Source organism: Papio anubis, chromosome 9 (assembly GCF_008728515.1).
Source record: "Papio anubis isolate 15944 chromosome 9, Panubis1.0, whole genome shotgun sequence".
In the NCBI taxonomy this organism is placed as follows: Eukaryota; Metazoa; Chordata; class Mammalia; order Primates; family Cercopithecidae; genus Papio; species Papio anubis.
The window spans coordinates 6888619-6902568 of NC_044984.1; the positions used below are offsets into that span (position 1 = coordinate 6888619).

A 13950-nucleotide genomic window follows, 5' to 3' on the forward strand; every position below is an offset into this window, starting at 1 on the left:
CTGCACTGCCCCCTCAAATTTGTGTCCTTATTACATGAAAAATGCATTCATTCCATCTCAATAGCCTCCAAAGTCTTAACTCATTCCAGCATCAACTCCAAAGTCTAATGTCCAAAGTTTCATCTACATAGCATCTAAGTCAGGGCTTGGTGGCATGCACCTGTAGTTCCATCTACTCAGGAAGCTGAAGTGGAGGATCGTTTGAGCCTAGAAGTTCGAGACCAGCTTGGTCAACATTGTGAAACTTGTCTCTAAAAAACAAAATCAATAAATAAATGGAATTTTAAAATGTCATCTAAATCAGGTATGGGTGAGACTTGAGATACGGTTCATCCTGAGGCAAAATTTCTTTCCAGCTGTGAACCTGTGAAACCAGGCAAGTTATGTGTATCTAAAACACAATGGTAGACAGGCATAGGATAGATGTTCTCATTCCAAAAGGCTCACTGGGATGGCAGTGTTATCTCCATGGTTCTCCACACCATTTTCACAATTTTGCTGTAAATCTAAAACTGTTCTTAAGAAGTTTGTTACAAAAAGATATCCAAATAAGCCCCAGGAAGGCAGGAAAAAGAAACAAGAAAACAAAATAAGCAGAAAACAAAATAAAATGACAGATTCAAGCCCTAACATATCAATAATTACAGTCAATGTAAATGGTCTAATACATCTATTAAAATACAAAAATCGATAGAATGAATTTAAAAGCACAATTCAACAATATGCAGTTTATAAGAAACTCACTTCAAAAATAATGATATAGGGCAGGCCGCGGTGGCTCATGCCTTTAATCCCAGCACTGTGGGAGGGTGAGGCTGGCAGGTCACTTGAGGTCAGGAGTTCGAGACCAGCCTGGCCAACACGGTGAAAACCTGTCTCTACTAAAAATACGAAAAAAAAAAAAAAAAAATTAGCCAGATGTGGTGGTGCATGCCTGTAATCCCAGCTACTCGGGAGGCTGAGGTGGGAGAATCACTTGAACCCGGGAGGTGGAGGCCGCAATGAGCTATTGTACCACTGCACACCAGCCTGGGTGACAGAGCGAGGCCCTGTCTCAAGAAAAACAAACAGGTTGGGTGAGGTAGCTGACACCTGTAATCCCAGCATTTTGGGAGGCTGAGGCAGGCAGATCACTTGAAATCAGGAGTTCGAGACCAGCTTGGACAACATGGTGAAACACTATCTCTGCAAAAAATACAAAAATTAGCTGGATGTGATGGTGTGAGCCTGTAATCCTAGCTACTCAGGAGACTGAGGCACAAGAATCACTTGAATCCAGGAGGTGGAGATTGCAGTGAGCCAAGATTGTGCCACTGCACTCTAGCCTGGGCGACACAGCAAGACTTTGTCTCAAAAAAAAAAAAGGAAAAACAAACAAACCAATAATAAATTTAAAAAATAGGCCAGACACGGTGGTTCACGCCTGTAATCCCAGCACTCTGGGAGGCAAGGTGGGCAGATCATGAAGTCAGGAGTTTGAGACCAGCCTGGCCAACATGGTGAAACCTCGTCTCTACCAAAAATACAAAAATTAACCAGGCATGGTGGTGGGTGCCTGTAATCCCAGCTATTCAGGAGGCTGAGGTAGGAGAATTGCTTGAACCCAGGAGGTGGAGGTTGTGGTGAGTTGAGACCGCGCCATTGCTCGCTCTGAGTGACAGAGTGAGACTCCGTCTCAAAAAATAAATAAATAAAACAAAAATAAATAAATAAATAAAGACCAGGTGATGTGGCTCATGCCTGTAATTCCAGCACTTTGGGAGGCCGAGGCAGGCAGATCATGAGGTCACAAGATGGAGACCATCCTGGCTAACACGGTGAAACCCTGCCTCTACTAAAAATACAAAAAGCCGGCTGTGGTGGTATGCACCTATAGTCCCAGCTACTTGGGAGGCTGAGGCAGGAGAATCGCTTGAACCCAGGAGGCAGAGGTTGCAGTGAGATGAGATTGCGCCACTGCACTCCAGCCTAGGCGACAGAGCAAGACTCTGTCTCGAAATCAGTTAATTAAATAAAAAGCACCCCAAAAAAACCCCAAAAGACCCACCCTACTACAACTGACATTATATTTAATGGTGAGAAACTGAATTCTTTCTCCCTAAGAGCAGAGATAAGACAAAGATGTCTGCTCTTACTACTCTTATTCAACATAGTACTGCAATCCCTTGCTGGTGCAATAAGGCAAGAAAATGAAATAAAAGGAAAACTTGTCAGAAAGGAAGAAATAAAACTGTTCCCATTTGTGGGTGACATGATTATATAGAAAATCTCAAAGAATCTACAAAAAAACCTCTTAGAATTAATAAATGAATTCATCAAAGTTGCAGAATATAAGATAAACATACAAAAATCCATTGTATTTCTATATATTAGAAAGGAATACGTGTACATAGAAATTAAAGCTACAATACCATTTATAATTGCTCAAAAAGGCAAGGCATGGTGGCTCACACCTGTACGTCCTGCACTTTGGGAGGCCAAGGTGGGAGGATTGCTTGAGCCCAGGAGTTCAAGACCAGCCCAGGCAACATAGTAAGACCCTGTCTCTACAAAAAGTAAAAAATTAGCTGAGCATAGCCGGGCATGGTGGCTCACACCTGTAATCCCAGCACTTTGGGAGGCCAAGGTGGGTGGATCACGTGGTCAGGAGATCGAGACCATCTTGGCTAACACAGTGAAACCTCTTCTCTATTAAAAACACAAAAAATTAGCTAGGCGCGGTGGCAGGCACCTGTAGACCCAGCTCCTCAGGAAACTGAGGCAGGAGAATGGCATGAACCTGGGAGGTAGAGCTGGCAGTGAGCTGAGATTGCGCCACTGCACTTCAGCCTGGGTGACAGAGTGAGACTCCGTCTCAAAAAAAAAAAAAAAAAATTAGCTAAGCATAATGGTGTATGCCTGTAGTCCCAGCTACTGGGGAGGCTGAGGTGGGAGGATTGCTTGAGCCTGGGAGGTCAAGGCTGCAGTGAGCCATGATCACACCACTGCTTTCCAGCCTAGGTAACAGAGCAAGACCCTATCTCAAAAAAAAAAAAAAAAAAAGAAAGAAAGAAAGAAAGAGAAAAAAATACTTAGGTGTAAATCTAAAAAACATGCATAGGGCCGGGTGCAGTGGCTCATGCCTGCAATCAAAGCACTTTGGGAAGCTGAGGCTGGTGGATCACTTGAAGTCAGGAGTTCGAGACCTGTCTGGCCAACATAGTGAAACCCTGTCTGTACTAAAAATGCAAAAATTAGGCGGGTGTTGTGGCGCATGCCTGTAATCCCAACTACTTTGGAGGCTGAGGCAGGAGAATTGCTTGAACCCTGGAGGCAGAGGTTGCAGTGAGCCAAGATAGAGTCACTGCACTCCAGCCTGGGCAACAGAGTAAGAGTCTGTCTCAAAAAAACAAAAACAAAAACAAAAACAAAGATATTGAATTTATATGCTAAAAACTACACAATGCTGATTAAAGAAGTCAAAAAAGACCTAAATATATGGAGAGACATACTATACTCATGGATTGATGGACTGGAAGACTCAACATAAGAAAAATATCAATTTTCCCGAAATTTATATACAGGTTTCATCCAATTCCTATAAAAATACCAGCAAGATTTTTTATAGATATAAACAAGTTGGCCAGGTGTAATGGCTTACACCTATAATCCTAGCACTTTGGGAGGCTGAGGTGGGAGGATCGCTTGAGCCCAGGTGTTCAAGACTGCAGTGAGCTATGATTGTGTCACTGCATTCCAGCTGGCACTCCAGCCTAAGTGACAAAGGGAGACCCTGTCTCAAAAACAAAAGCAAAATAATTTTGCTCTGCAAAAAGGGGCTGGGCAAGGTGGCTCACTGCTGTAATCCCAGCACTTTGGGCAGCTGAGGTGGGTTCATCACTTTAGCTCAGAAGTTTGGCACCAGCCTGGGCAACATGATGAAACCCTGTCTCTACAAAAAAATAAATAAATAAAAGTGTATATATATATTATTTATTTATATATTATATATTTTATATATTATATATTTTTATATATTTATATTTAATATTTTAAATTAAATATATGTTTATATATCAAATATATATTTATATAATTTATATTTTTATTTTTATTAAATTTATTAAATATAAATATTAATATAAATACATAAATATATTTCTGTATTTATATTTAATATTCAATATATTTATATATTTTGTATATTATATTATATATATATAATATATTTATAGCTGGGTTTGGTGGAGTGCACCTGTATTCCCAGCGACACAGGAGGCTGAGGTGGGAAGATCACTGAGCCAGGGAGGCAGAGGTTGCAGTGAGCCAAGATGTTGCCTGGTTGCCCGGGCAACAGAGTGAGACCCAATCTCTAAGAAGAAGAAGAAGAAGAAGAAAAGACAGTTTACAGAATATAAGAAAATATATCCATAATCCACATACTCAACAAAGGACTGGTATCCAGAATATGATAAACAACTCTCAAAACTCAAAACCAAAAAAACGATTCAATTAGAAAACAGGCCCAAAAGGACATACAGTTGGCAAATAAGCACATGAAAAGCTGTTCAACATCATTAATCATTAGGGATATGTACATTAAAACCACAATAGGCTATCACTAAACCTATCAAAATGGCTAAAATTAAAAATTGGAACACCACCAAATGCTGATGAGGATGTGGAGAAACGGGGTCATTCTTCCAATATTGGTGGGAGCCTAAAATGGCATAGCCACTCTGGAAAACAGTTTGATAGTTTCTTATAAAACAAAACATGCAACAACCCAGCAATTGCACTCCTAGGCATTTATCCCAGAGCAGTGAAGACTTACGCTCACACAAAAAGCTGTACACAAATGTTTATAGTAGCTTTATTCACGGTAGCCAACAAGTAGAAACAATCTAGATGTCCTTCAACTGGGGAATGATTATATCCATACCACGAAATGCTTTTCAGCAATAAAAAGGATGAATTACAGTACACACCACAACCTGGAGGAATCTCCAGGGACTTATGCTGAGTGAAGAAAAGCCAATCTCGAAAGGTAATATGCTGTATTAATCCATTTATATAACATTCTTAAAATAACTAATTATAGAAATGGAGAACAGATGAGTGATTGCCAGGGTTTAAGGGGCTCAGGGATGGGGAGGGGAAGGGGATGACTACAAAAAGCAACAACCTTTATGGAGCTGGAAATGTTCTGTATCCTGATCGTGTCGATGTCAGCATCCTGGTTGTGATATAGTACTACAGTTTTGCAAGATATTACCATTAGGGTAAACTGGATAGAGGGTACATAGGGTTTCTCTTTATTACTTCTTACAACTGCAAGTGAATCTACATTTATCTCAAAACAATAAGTTTAATTTAATGCCAGGTGTGATGGCTCACATCTGTAATCTCAGCACTTTGGGAGGCTGAGATGGATGGATGGCTTGAGGCCAGGAGTTCGAGACCAGCCTGGCCAACATGGCGAACCCGGTCTCTACTAAAAATACAAAAATTAGCTGGGCGTGGTGGCACATGCCTGTAGTCCCAGCTACTCGGGAGGCTGAGGCAGGAGAATTGCTTGAACCCAGGAAGTAGAGGTTGCAGTGAGCCGAGATCACACCACTGCACTGTAGCTTGGGCAACAGAGTGAGGCTCTTTCTCAAAAAAAAAAAAAAAAAGAAAGAAAGAAAGAAAGAAAGCAGGTAGGGCCAGGAAAGTGTTGAGTCTGTATAATTTTTGTAGTTCAAATAACTAACCTAAAAAGTGAAGATTGGCCAGGCGCAGTGGCTCACGCCTGTAATCCCAGCACTTTGGGAGGCCAAGGCGGGCGGATCACAAGGTCAGGAGATCGAGACCACTCTGGCTAACACGGTGAAAGCCCGTCTCTACTAAAAATACAAAAAATTAGCTGGGCTTGGTGGCACCCGCTTGTAGTCGCAGCTACTTGGGAGGCTGAGTCAGAAGAATCACTTGAACACAGGAGATGAAGGTTGCAGTGAGCCGAGATCACACTATTGCACTCCAGCCTGGGTGACAGAGTGAGATTCTGTCTCAAAAAAAAAAAAGTGAAGATTATCTTTTTTTTAAATTTTTCTTCTTTTCCTTCCCTACTTTGTGAGATAATTTTCTTCTTTTTAAAAAGTCGAGAGCTTACTTCTCTAAATAAAGATTATCTTAAAACAACTTAGAAATGTATATTGTTAGTATTTTCTATTTCATTATAAGTTATTTGTAAATATTGGTTTTGGTGCTAACCTAGAATTCCATCAAATTAATTGTCCTCTAATATACAGCCATTATCATTTTGTCTAACATTGTATCTTATTAACAATGCTATAAGTATTATTTTTGTACCTAAATTATGGTTTGCATTTTAAAGTTATTGTTTTAAAGATAAAGTTCCAGAAATGAAATTAAGGATATGAACTTTTTGAGCACACCTTGTCAGCACTGAGTTGTATTATTTAAAACTTTTTTGGGGGGGCAATTTTATAATTGAAAAATATATCATTGTTTTAATTTGCATTTCTTTCACTGCCTATGAGATTAAAACAATGTTCTACTTTCTAAAAACTCTTAAGTCTTTTGTGTTGATGCTTTTGTTCTGTTTCTATGGATCTCATCTTCCTTCAGAACAGCTCCCCTTCCCAACTTCCTGATTTCTAACAATAACAGTATCACCCCCAATTTCTGAAACACAGAGTCATGTTTTTTGTTTTGTTTTGTTTTGAGATGGAGTTTCACTCTTGCTGTCCAGGCTGGAGTGCAATGGTGCGATCTTGGCTCACCGCAACCTCTGCCTCCCAGGTTTGAACGATTCTCCTGCCTCAGGCTCCCAGGCAGCTAGGATTACAGGCATGCGCCACCATGCCCGGCTAATTTTTTTTTTTTTTTTTTTTTTTTTGAGACGGAGTCTCGCTCTGTCGCCCAGGCTGGAGTGCAGTGGCCGGATCTCAGCTCACTGCAAGCTCCGCCTCCCGGGTTCACGCCATTCTCCGGCCTCAGCCTCCCGAGTAGCTGGGACTACAGGCGCCCGCCACCTCGCCCGGCTAGTTTTTTGTATTTCTTAATAGAGACGGGGTTTCACCCTGTTAGCCAGGAGGGTCTCGATCTCCTGACCTCGTGATCCGCCCGTCTCGGCCTCCCAAAGTGCTGGGATTACAGGCTTGAGCCACCGCGCCCGGCCGCCCGGCTAATTTTTGTATTTTTAGTAGAGACAGGGTTTCTCAATGTTGAGGCTGGTCTCGAACTCCTGACCTCAGGTGATCCGCCTGCCTCGGCCTTCCAAAGTGCTGGGATTATAGGTGTGAGCCACCGCGCCTGGCCACAGAGTCATGTTTTTTTCTCCACTTCAATCCCTGTTTCCCATCATCATCAACTATGACCATTCCTTGCTTTGAAAGTATTTTGGGCCGGGCATGATGGCTCCTACCTGTTGTAATCCTAGCACTTTGGGAGGCTGAGGCAGCTGGATCACTTGACCTCAGGATTTCAAGACCAGCCTGGGCAACATGGTGATACCCCACTTCTACAAAAAATACAAAAGTTAGTGGGGAGTGGTGGCACAGGCTTGTAGTCCCAGTTACTTGGGGGACTGAGGTGGGAGGATCGCTTGAGCCCACGAGGCAGATGTTGCAGTGAGCCATGATTGCACCACTGCACTCCAGCCTGGGTGACACAGTGAGACCCTGTCTCAAAAAAAAAAAAAGGTTCTAATTTCATCCTCTTCTTTGTTCCCATGGGAATACCACCATCACCAGCCAAGGCCCACATACCTCCCACCTGGATTACAGTGAGCTTCCGGGTAATTTGGTCTGCTACTAGTCTCACCTACTCACCTACTTGGATTTCCCTTCCTCCTGCTGCAGCATTGCCTTCCAAAGTCATGCTTTGCACATGCCACGTCTTAGCTCATTAGACTAAGCCTATAAGCCTCTGCAGGACCTTCACCATCTCGGGGCCACTGCTCACAGTTTCCCAGCGGAAACCTCTGCACCCAGGAGGTTTCCCCACAGTTTGCCTGTGCTGCCTCTCTGGAGCTTTCCCCCTTCCTGTAATGTCCTTGCTGCTCCCCATCTCCTCTAGTCTATTGCCTATGCTTTTTTTTTTTTTTTTCTTCCTTTTTTTGAGACGGAGTCTCTCTCTCGTCCAGACTGGTGTGCAGTGGCGCGATCTTGGCTCACCACAACCTTCATCTCCCAGGTTCAAGGGATTCTCCTGCCTCAGCCTCCCAAGTAACTGGAATTACAGGCGTGCATCACCATTCCTGGCTAATTTTTCTATTTTTAGTAAAGACTGGGTTTCACCATGGTGGCCAGGCTGGTCTTGAACTCCTGACCTCAGGTGATCCGCCTGCCTCGGCCTCCCAAAGTGCTGGGATTACAGGCGTAAGCCACTGCACCTGGCCACAGGTCTATACCTCTTTTAAGTCTTCATTCAATACTGGTTGTCCCATGAATTTGTCCCAGACTCACTCATATACTTAGACCTTTCCTATTATCTTGCTGTAGCTTTTTCAAAGTATGGGACAGCATGGACAAGCAGGCCATGGTTTTCTTTTTAAGAGAAGCAAGGAGGCAGAGTTATTTTAGGAGGAGGCTTATACATTTCATTTTGAACCAATCACGTTTGGGGTGATGGCAGGATATTAACATAAACTTATTACTTGAACCATTGGAAATGTGTGCCTAGAATTGAGGAGAGAGGTCAGGGCTGGCAGTAACAACTTGGCCACCGTCTGCAGAGCTGACTGGGGATGCGGTGGAATTGAGAATGTCTGTAGAAATGAGGAAGAGGACCAAAGACAGTCTGGGACAACACCTAAATGTAGATGTCAGAGCAAAAGTTCAAGATGAAGAAAAACGAATCATTCTTAGAAATGGAGGAGAGGAGCAAAAGAGGCGGAGCAAAGTGGGGCGGAATCAGAGTAGGCCACGCTTCTAAGAAGTTTGGTAAAGGAATTGTGAAAGGAATGTAGTTGAATTTCAGGGTAAGCTGGGGAATTAAAGCAGTGTGTAGATCCAGGGAAACAGCAAGTAGGGCAGGAACCACTGAAGGAACAAATAAAGGGGGAGGCTGGGTCCGGGTTGTCTTGAGTAGGGACATCTAAAAAAAAAAAAAGAGTGAAACTGAAGGTGTGGGGTGGATTGGGTGCCTGCCGTGCCCCGGGGAAGCTTGGGGCTACTGTGTGTGGAGGCTGTGAGGTTGTCTGGAAGAGGCTCCTGGACAGTGAGAGCTGAGCAGCGGGGAAGAGGACTGTGTGGTCTGGAAGAGGAGAGAAAGGAGAGTGAGCGGCTGAATGGGTATCCAGGCTCCCACACCAAGGCAGAAAGAGGGAGAGGGCCTAGGCATCTCAGGGAGGCAGAGGTAGTGCCAAGCAGGGTGAGAGGCTTTAGTCTTAGCCACCTTTGCCCCATTCCTCCAAATATACATTCTAAGTAAAAACAAAGCAATACAGAACTGTTTGCTATGTAAATTTAGATTCTAAAGCCCTGTTCTATAGAGATTCTGGAGCTGCCACCGCACCCAGAAAACGGACAGCTAAAGAGAAAACTTCCCTTGGTGATGGGTATTGGATTTTACAAGAAGAGGCCAAAGGAGACACATACTTATGCCAGAAGAACTTTCCAGAGATAGCATTGCATAGTGAAACAGCCTGAATTATTTTTATTTTTTAAAACATTTTTTATTTTTATTTTTTTCTGAGGTAGAGTCTCACTCTGTCACCCAGGCTGGAGTGCAGTGGCGTGATCTCGGCTCACTGCAATCTCCGCCTCCCGGGTTCAAGCAACTCTCCTGCCTCAGCCTCCCAAGTAGCTGGGATTACAGGCATGCGTCACCATGCGCCAGCTAATTTTTTTTTTTTTTTCTAGTTTTAGTAGAGATGGGGTTTCACCATGTTGGCCAGGCTGGTCTTGAACTCGTCACCGCAAGTGATCCACTGCCTTGGCCCCGCAAAGTGCTGGGATTTCAGGCATGAGCCACTGCACCCGGCCAAAAATTTCTTTTCTTTAAGATGAGGCCTCTGTTGCCCAGGCTGGAGTGCAGTGTCACAATCAGAGCTCACTGTGACTTTGGACTCCTGGGCTCAAGCGATCCTCCTGCCTCAGCCTCTCAAGTAGCTGGGATTACAGGCACCCACTCGCAGCTAATTCTTTTAAAATAATTGTTTTTAGAGATGAGGGTGTCTATTTGCTGCCCAGGTTGGTCCCAGACTCCTGACAGGCTGCATTTTAATCCTAGCTCCACCACTTAGGGGAGTCAAAATTCAAAAGGCAGAAAAGGGCATATACGCTGGGCGCAGGGGCTTACACCTGCAATCCCAGCAATTTGGGAGGCTGAGGTGGGCGGGTTGCTTGAGGTCAGGAGTTCGAGACCAGCCTGGGCAATGTGGGAAAACTTGTCTCTGCTAAAAATACAAAAATTAGCCAGATGTGGTGGTGCACACCTGTAATCCCAGCTACTCCGAAGGTTGAGGCAGGAGAATCCCTTGAACTCAGGAGGCAGAGGTTACAGTGAGCAGAGATCCAACACTCAACTCCATAAAAACAAACAAACAAACAAAAAGAAAGCAGGCTGGGTGCAGTGGCTCACTAATCCCAGCACTTTGGGAGGCCAAGGTGAGCAGATCACCTGAGGTTGAGCATTCGAGACCAGCCTGACCAACAAGGAGAAACTCTGTCTCTACTAAAAATACAAAATTAGCTGGGCTTGGTTGCACATGCCTGTAATCCCAGCTACTCGGGAGACAGAAGCAGGAGAAGTGCTTGAACCTGGGAGGCGGAGGTTGCAGTGAGCCAAGATCGTGCCATTGCACTCCAGCTTGGGCAACAAGAGCGAAACTCCATCTCAAAAAAAAAAAAAAAAAAAGCAAAGGGCATATAGTGAAAAGCTTTCTTCCTACACATGAGTATTCACTTCCTCTTCCTAGAGGCAACCAAGGTTATCTGTGTGTGTGTGTGTGTGTGTGTGTGTGTGTTTTGAGACAGTCTCACTCTGTCACCCAGGCTGGAGTGCATTGGTTCGATCTTACTGCAAACTCTGCCTCCCAGTCTCAAGCGATGCTTGTGCCTCAGCCTCCCAGTTTTTTTTTCTTTTTTTTTTTAAACAGGGTCTCATTCTGTCGCCCAGGGTGGAGTGCAGTGGCACGATCATAGCTCACTGCAGCCTCGACCTCCCGGGTCAGGTGATCCTCCCACCTCAGCCTCCGGTTTAGCTGGGGCTACTGGTATGCACCACCACACCCAGTTAATTTTTCTTTTTTTTTTCTTTTTTTTTTTTTTAGACGGAGTCTCGCTGTGCTCCCAGGCTGGAGTGCAGTGGCGTGATCTCGGCTCACTGCAAGCTCCGCCTCCCGGGTTCACGCCATTCTCCCGCCTCAGCCTCCCAAGTAGCTGAGACTACAGGCGCCCGCCACCACGCCCGGCTAGTTTTTTGTATTTTTAGTAGAGACGGGGTTTCACCATGTTAGCCAGGATAGTCTCGATCTCCTGACCTCGTGATCCACCCGCCTCGGCCTCCCAAAGTGCTGGGATTACAGGCTTGAGCCACCGCGCCCGGCCCAGTTAATTTTTCTTAGTCTCGTTCTGTCACCCAGACTGGAGTGCATTGGTGCCATCTCATTTGTTTCACAGCAACCTTTGACTTCTGGGCTCAAGCGATCCTCCCACCTCAGCCTCCTAAGGTGGCTAATTAAAAAAAAATTTTTTTTTAGAGATGGGGTTTCGCCATGTTGCCCAGGCGGATCTCGAACTCCTGGGCTCAAACAATCCTTCCACCTCGATCTTTCAAAGAGCTGGGATGAGAGATTTCCACCATGCCTGGCCTCACTTTCTTTCTTTTTTAATTTTTTTTTTAGACGTTATAACTATTTTTAATGGCCTCATTTTGTTATGTTTAATTCGAGAAATACTCTTTTCATATACAAAGAATATATTTTCTCTCCCTTTAAAAACAAATAGTAGACTGTTTAATACCTTGCTTTATTCAGTTAGTGATGTTTCTTAGATACGGTTCCAAATCAGTATACAAAGCACTTCCTCTTCCTCTCTTCTGGCTACATAACAATCCACTGAATGGGTCAGCTACGATCTATTTAACCTATTCTTTATTGATGGACATTTCGCTTTGTATATACATTTGTAATTCTGATATATAGTACAAATCACCCTCCAAAGAAATTGTACTGGTTTCTTCTCCTACAATGTGTGAGAGTTGGGTAATTACTTAATCTCAGTGTGTGAGTCTCAGTTTCTCTATCTGTAAAATAAGCAAAACAGTGTTGACAATATCTATTTCTTGGAATTATTGTGGAGATTACTGAGATGATGCATGTAAAGTATTTGGCATGTAGGAGTTGGTGCTCTCCAAATAAGGATATGATTTTATTTGTATTTGTGAGCCACTGTCCCAGCCAGGTAAATGGATATGATGAGACCTCCTTACCAGACTGGGTTTCTCGGATTAGAATGAGGAGCAGATGTTGCAGGAAATTAGCAATTGAGATCAGAAGAGCTGTGGGCATTCTCTTGCCAGAGGTGCCATGTCTGCAAGGCACCTCAGCCTCTCCCATTTGTCTTCTGCTCCCAGGTCCATCCAAGCTGAGCGATCGCGCTGACTCAAGAAAAAGCCTTTGGGACCAAGGATGCTTTTCCATGATCATCAAGAATCTTAAGATAGAAGACTCAGAGACTTACATCTGTGAAGTGGAGGACAAGAAGGAGGAGGTGGAATTGCTGGTGTTCGGATGTGAGTGGGGCAGGTGGGGATGAGGATACCTCCCGGCTGGTTCTCTTCCCCACTACTCCCACCCCTGCACCAAACCCAGCCTGAGCTGGTGATACCGCAGCAGCCCCAAGAGGACCAGGCTGTCAAACTGGCCTCCGAATCTCTTCAAAGCCCTTTTGATTAGGTGGGGGATGGTGGTGGGCGGAGGAGGGAAGAGGCCTTGGGAAAAGGAAAGAAAAGGGAAGGAAGCAAGGGAAGGAGAGAGAGAGACTGGGGAAGAGAGGATGAGGGGAGAGGAGGAAAGAAGAGAGAGAGGAGGGGAGAGGGAAACCCTGTCTTGGCTGGGGGTGGGCAGCTGGGTGCTGGGAGGAAGGAGATGTTGGGATGGAGATAATGGAGAGATGTTCTTGGTTTCCTGTCCTCTGCCCTTCTCCTTGGGGATGGTATGTGTGTGACACAGCTGGCCTTTCCCTCCACAGTGACTGCCAACTCTGACACCCACCTGCTTGAGGGGCAAAGCCTGACCCTGACCTTGGAGAGCCCCCCTGGTACTAGCCCCTCAGTGAAATGTAGGAGTCCAAGGGGTAAAAACATACAGGGGGGGAGGACCCTCTCTGTGCCTCAGCTGGAGCGCCAGGATAGTGGCACCTGGACATGCAACGTCTCACAGGACCAGAAGACGGTGGAGTTCAAAATTGACATCGTGGTGCTAGGTAAGGGAAGCCCCTCTGCCCGCAGTCTCCTCCCTGCCCCGGAGGCTGACAGCCCCTCCCTCTGCTCTCACTTCCCTGCTTCTGGGTCTGGTGCTGGGAGGTCAGGAGTGGAGAAGGCTAGGTCCCCTAGAGCTGAGGCCATTCTTGAAGGACTCACTGGGACCCTCATTCTCAGGGGGCTGATTGACAGCCACCCCTCAGTGTGGTGGACATGGAGAAAGGAAGGGCTGGGGAAGGTAAGGATGCTAGAGGCCCCAGTCTCCTTTGGAGGCCCCAAAGGATCAATGTCAGGGCGTTTACTTTCTTTGTTGCCTCAGCTCCCCACCCCTACCAAGCTGGCAAATCCACTTACTCACGGACACTAACACCAGCAAGCTGACCCTGATGATGTTCTATGTTGTACCTCTGGACCCCTGAGTCAGGCCACTGTGGAGAGACCGAGGTCCTACCCCAGATCCTGTCCCCTGGGTGCTTATGGGACATAAGGTAGTGTAGTGTGCCAGTTTAGTGCATGGACCCTGATTGAAATCCTGGT

At 45.1% G+C, this 13950-nt stretch overlaps 1 protein-coding gene across 1 annotated transcript in view; it reads left to right on the top strand.

Annotated features, from left to right (window-relative positions):
• CD4 (CD4 molecule) overlaps positions 1-13950 on the top strand; it is a 33600-nt gene that overhangs the window by 14541 nt on the left and 5109 nt on the right. Inside the window, 2 exon segments of the mRNA XM_003905871.4 lie at positions 12565-12723; positions 13182-13415. Coding sequence (XP_003905920.2) covers positions 12565-12723; positions 13182-13415 — 393 coding nt within the window.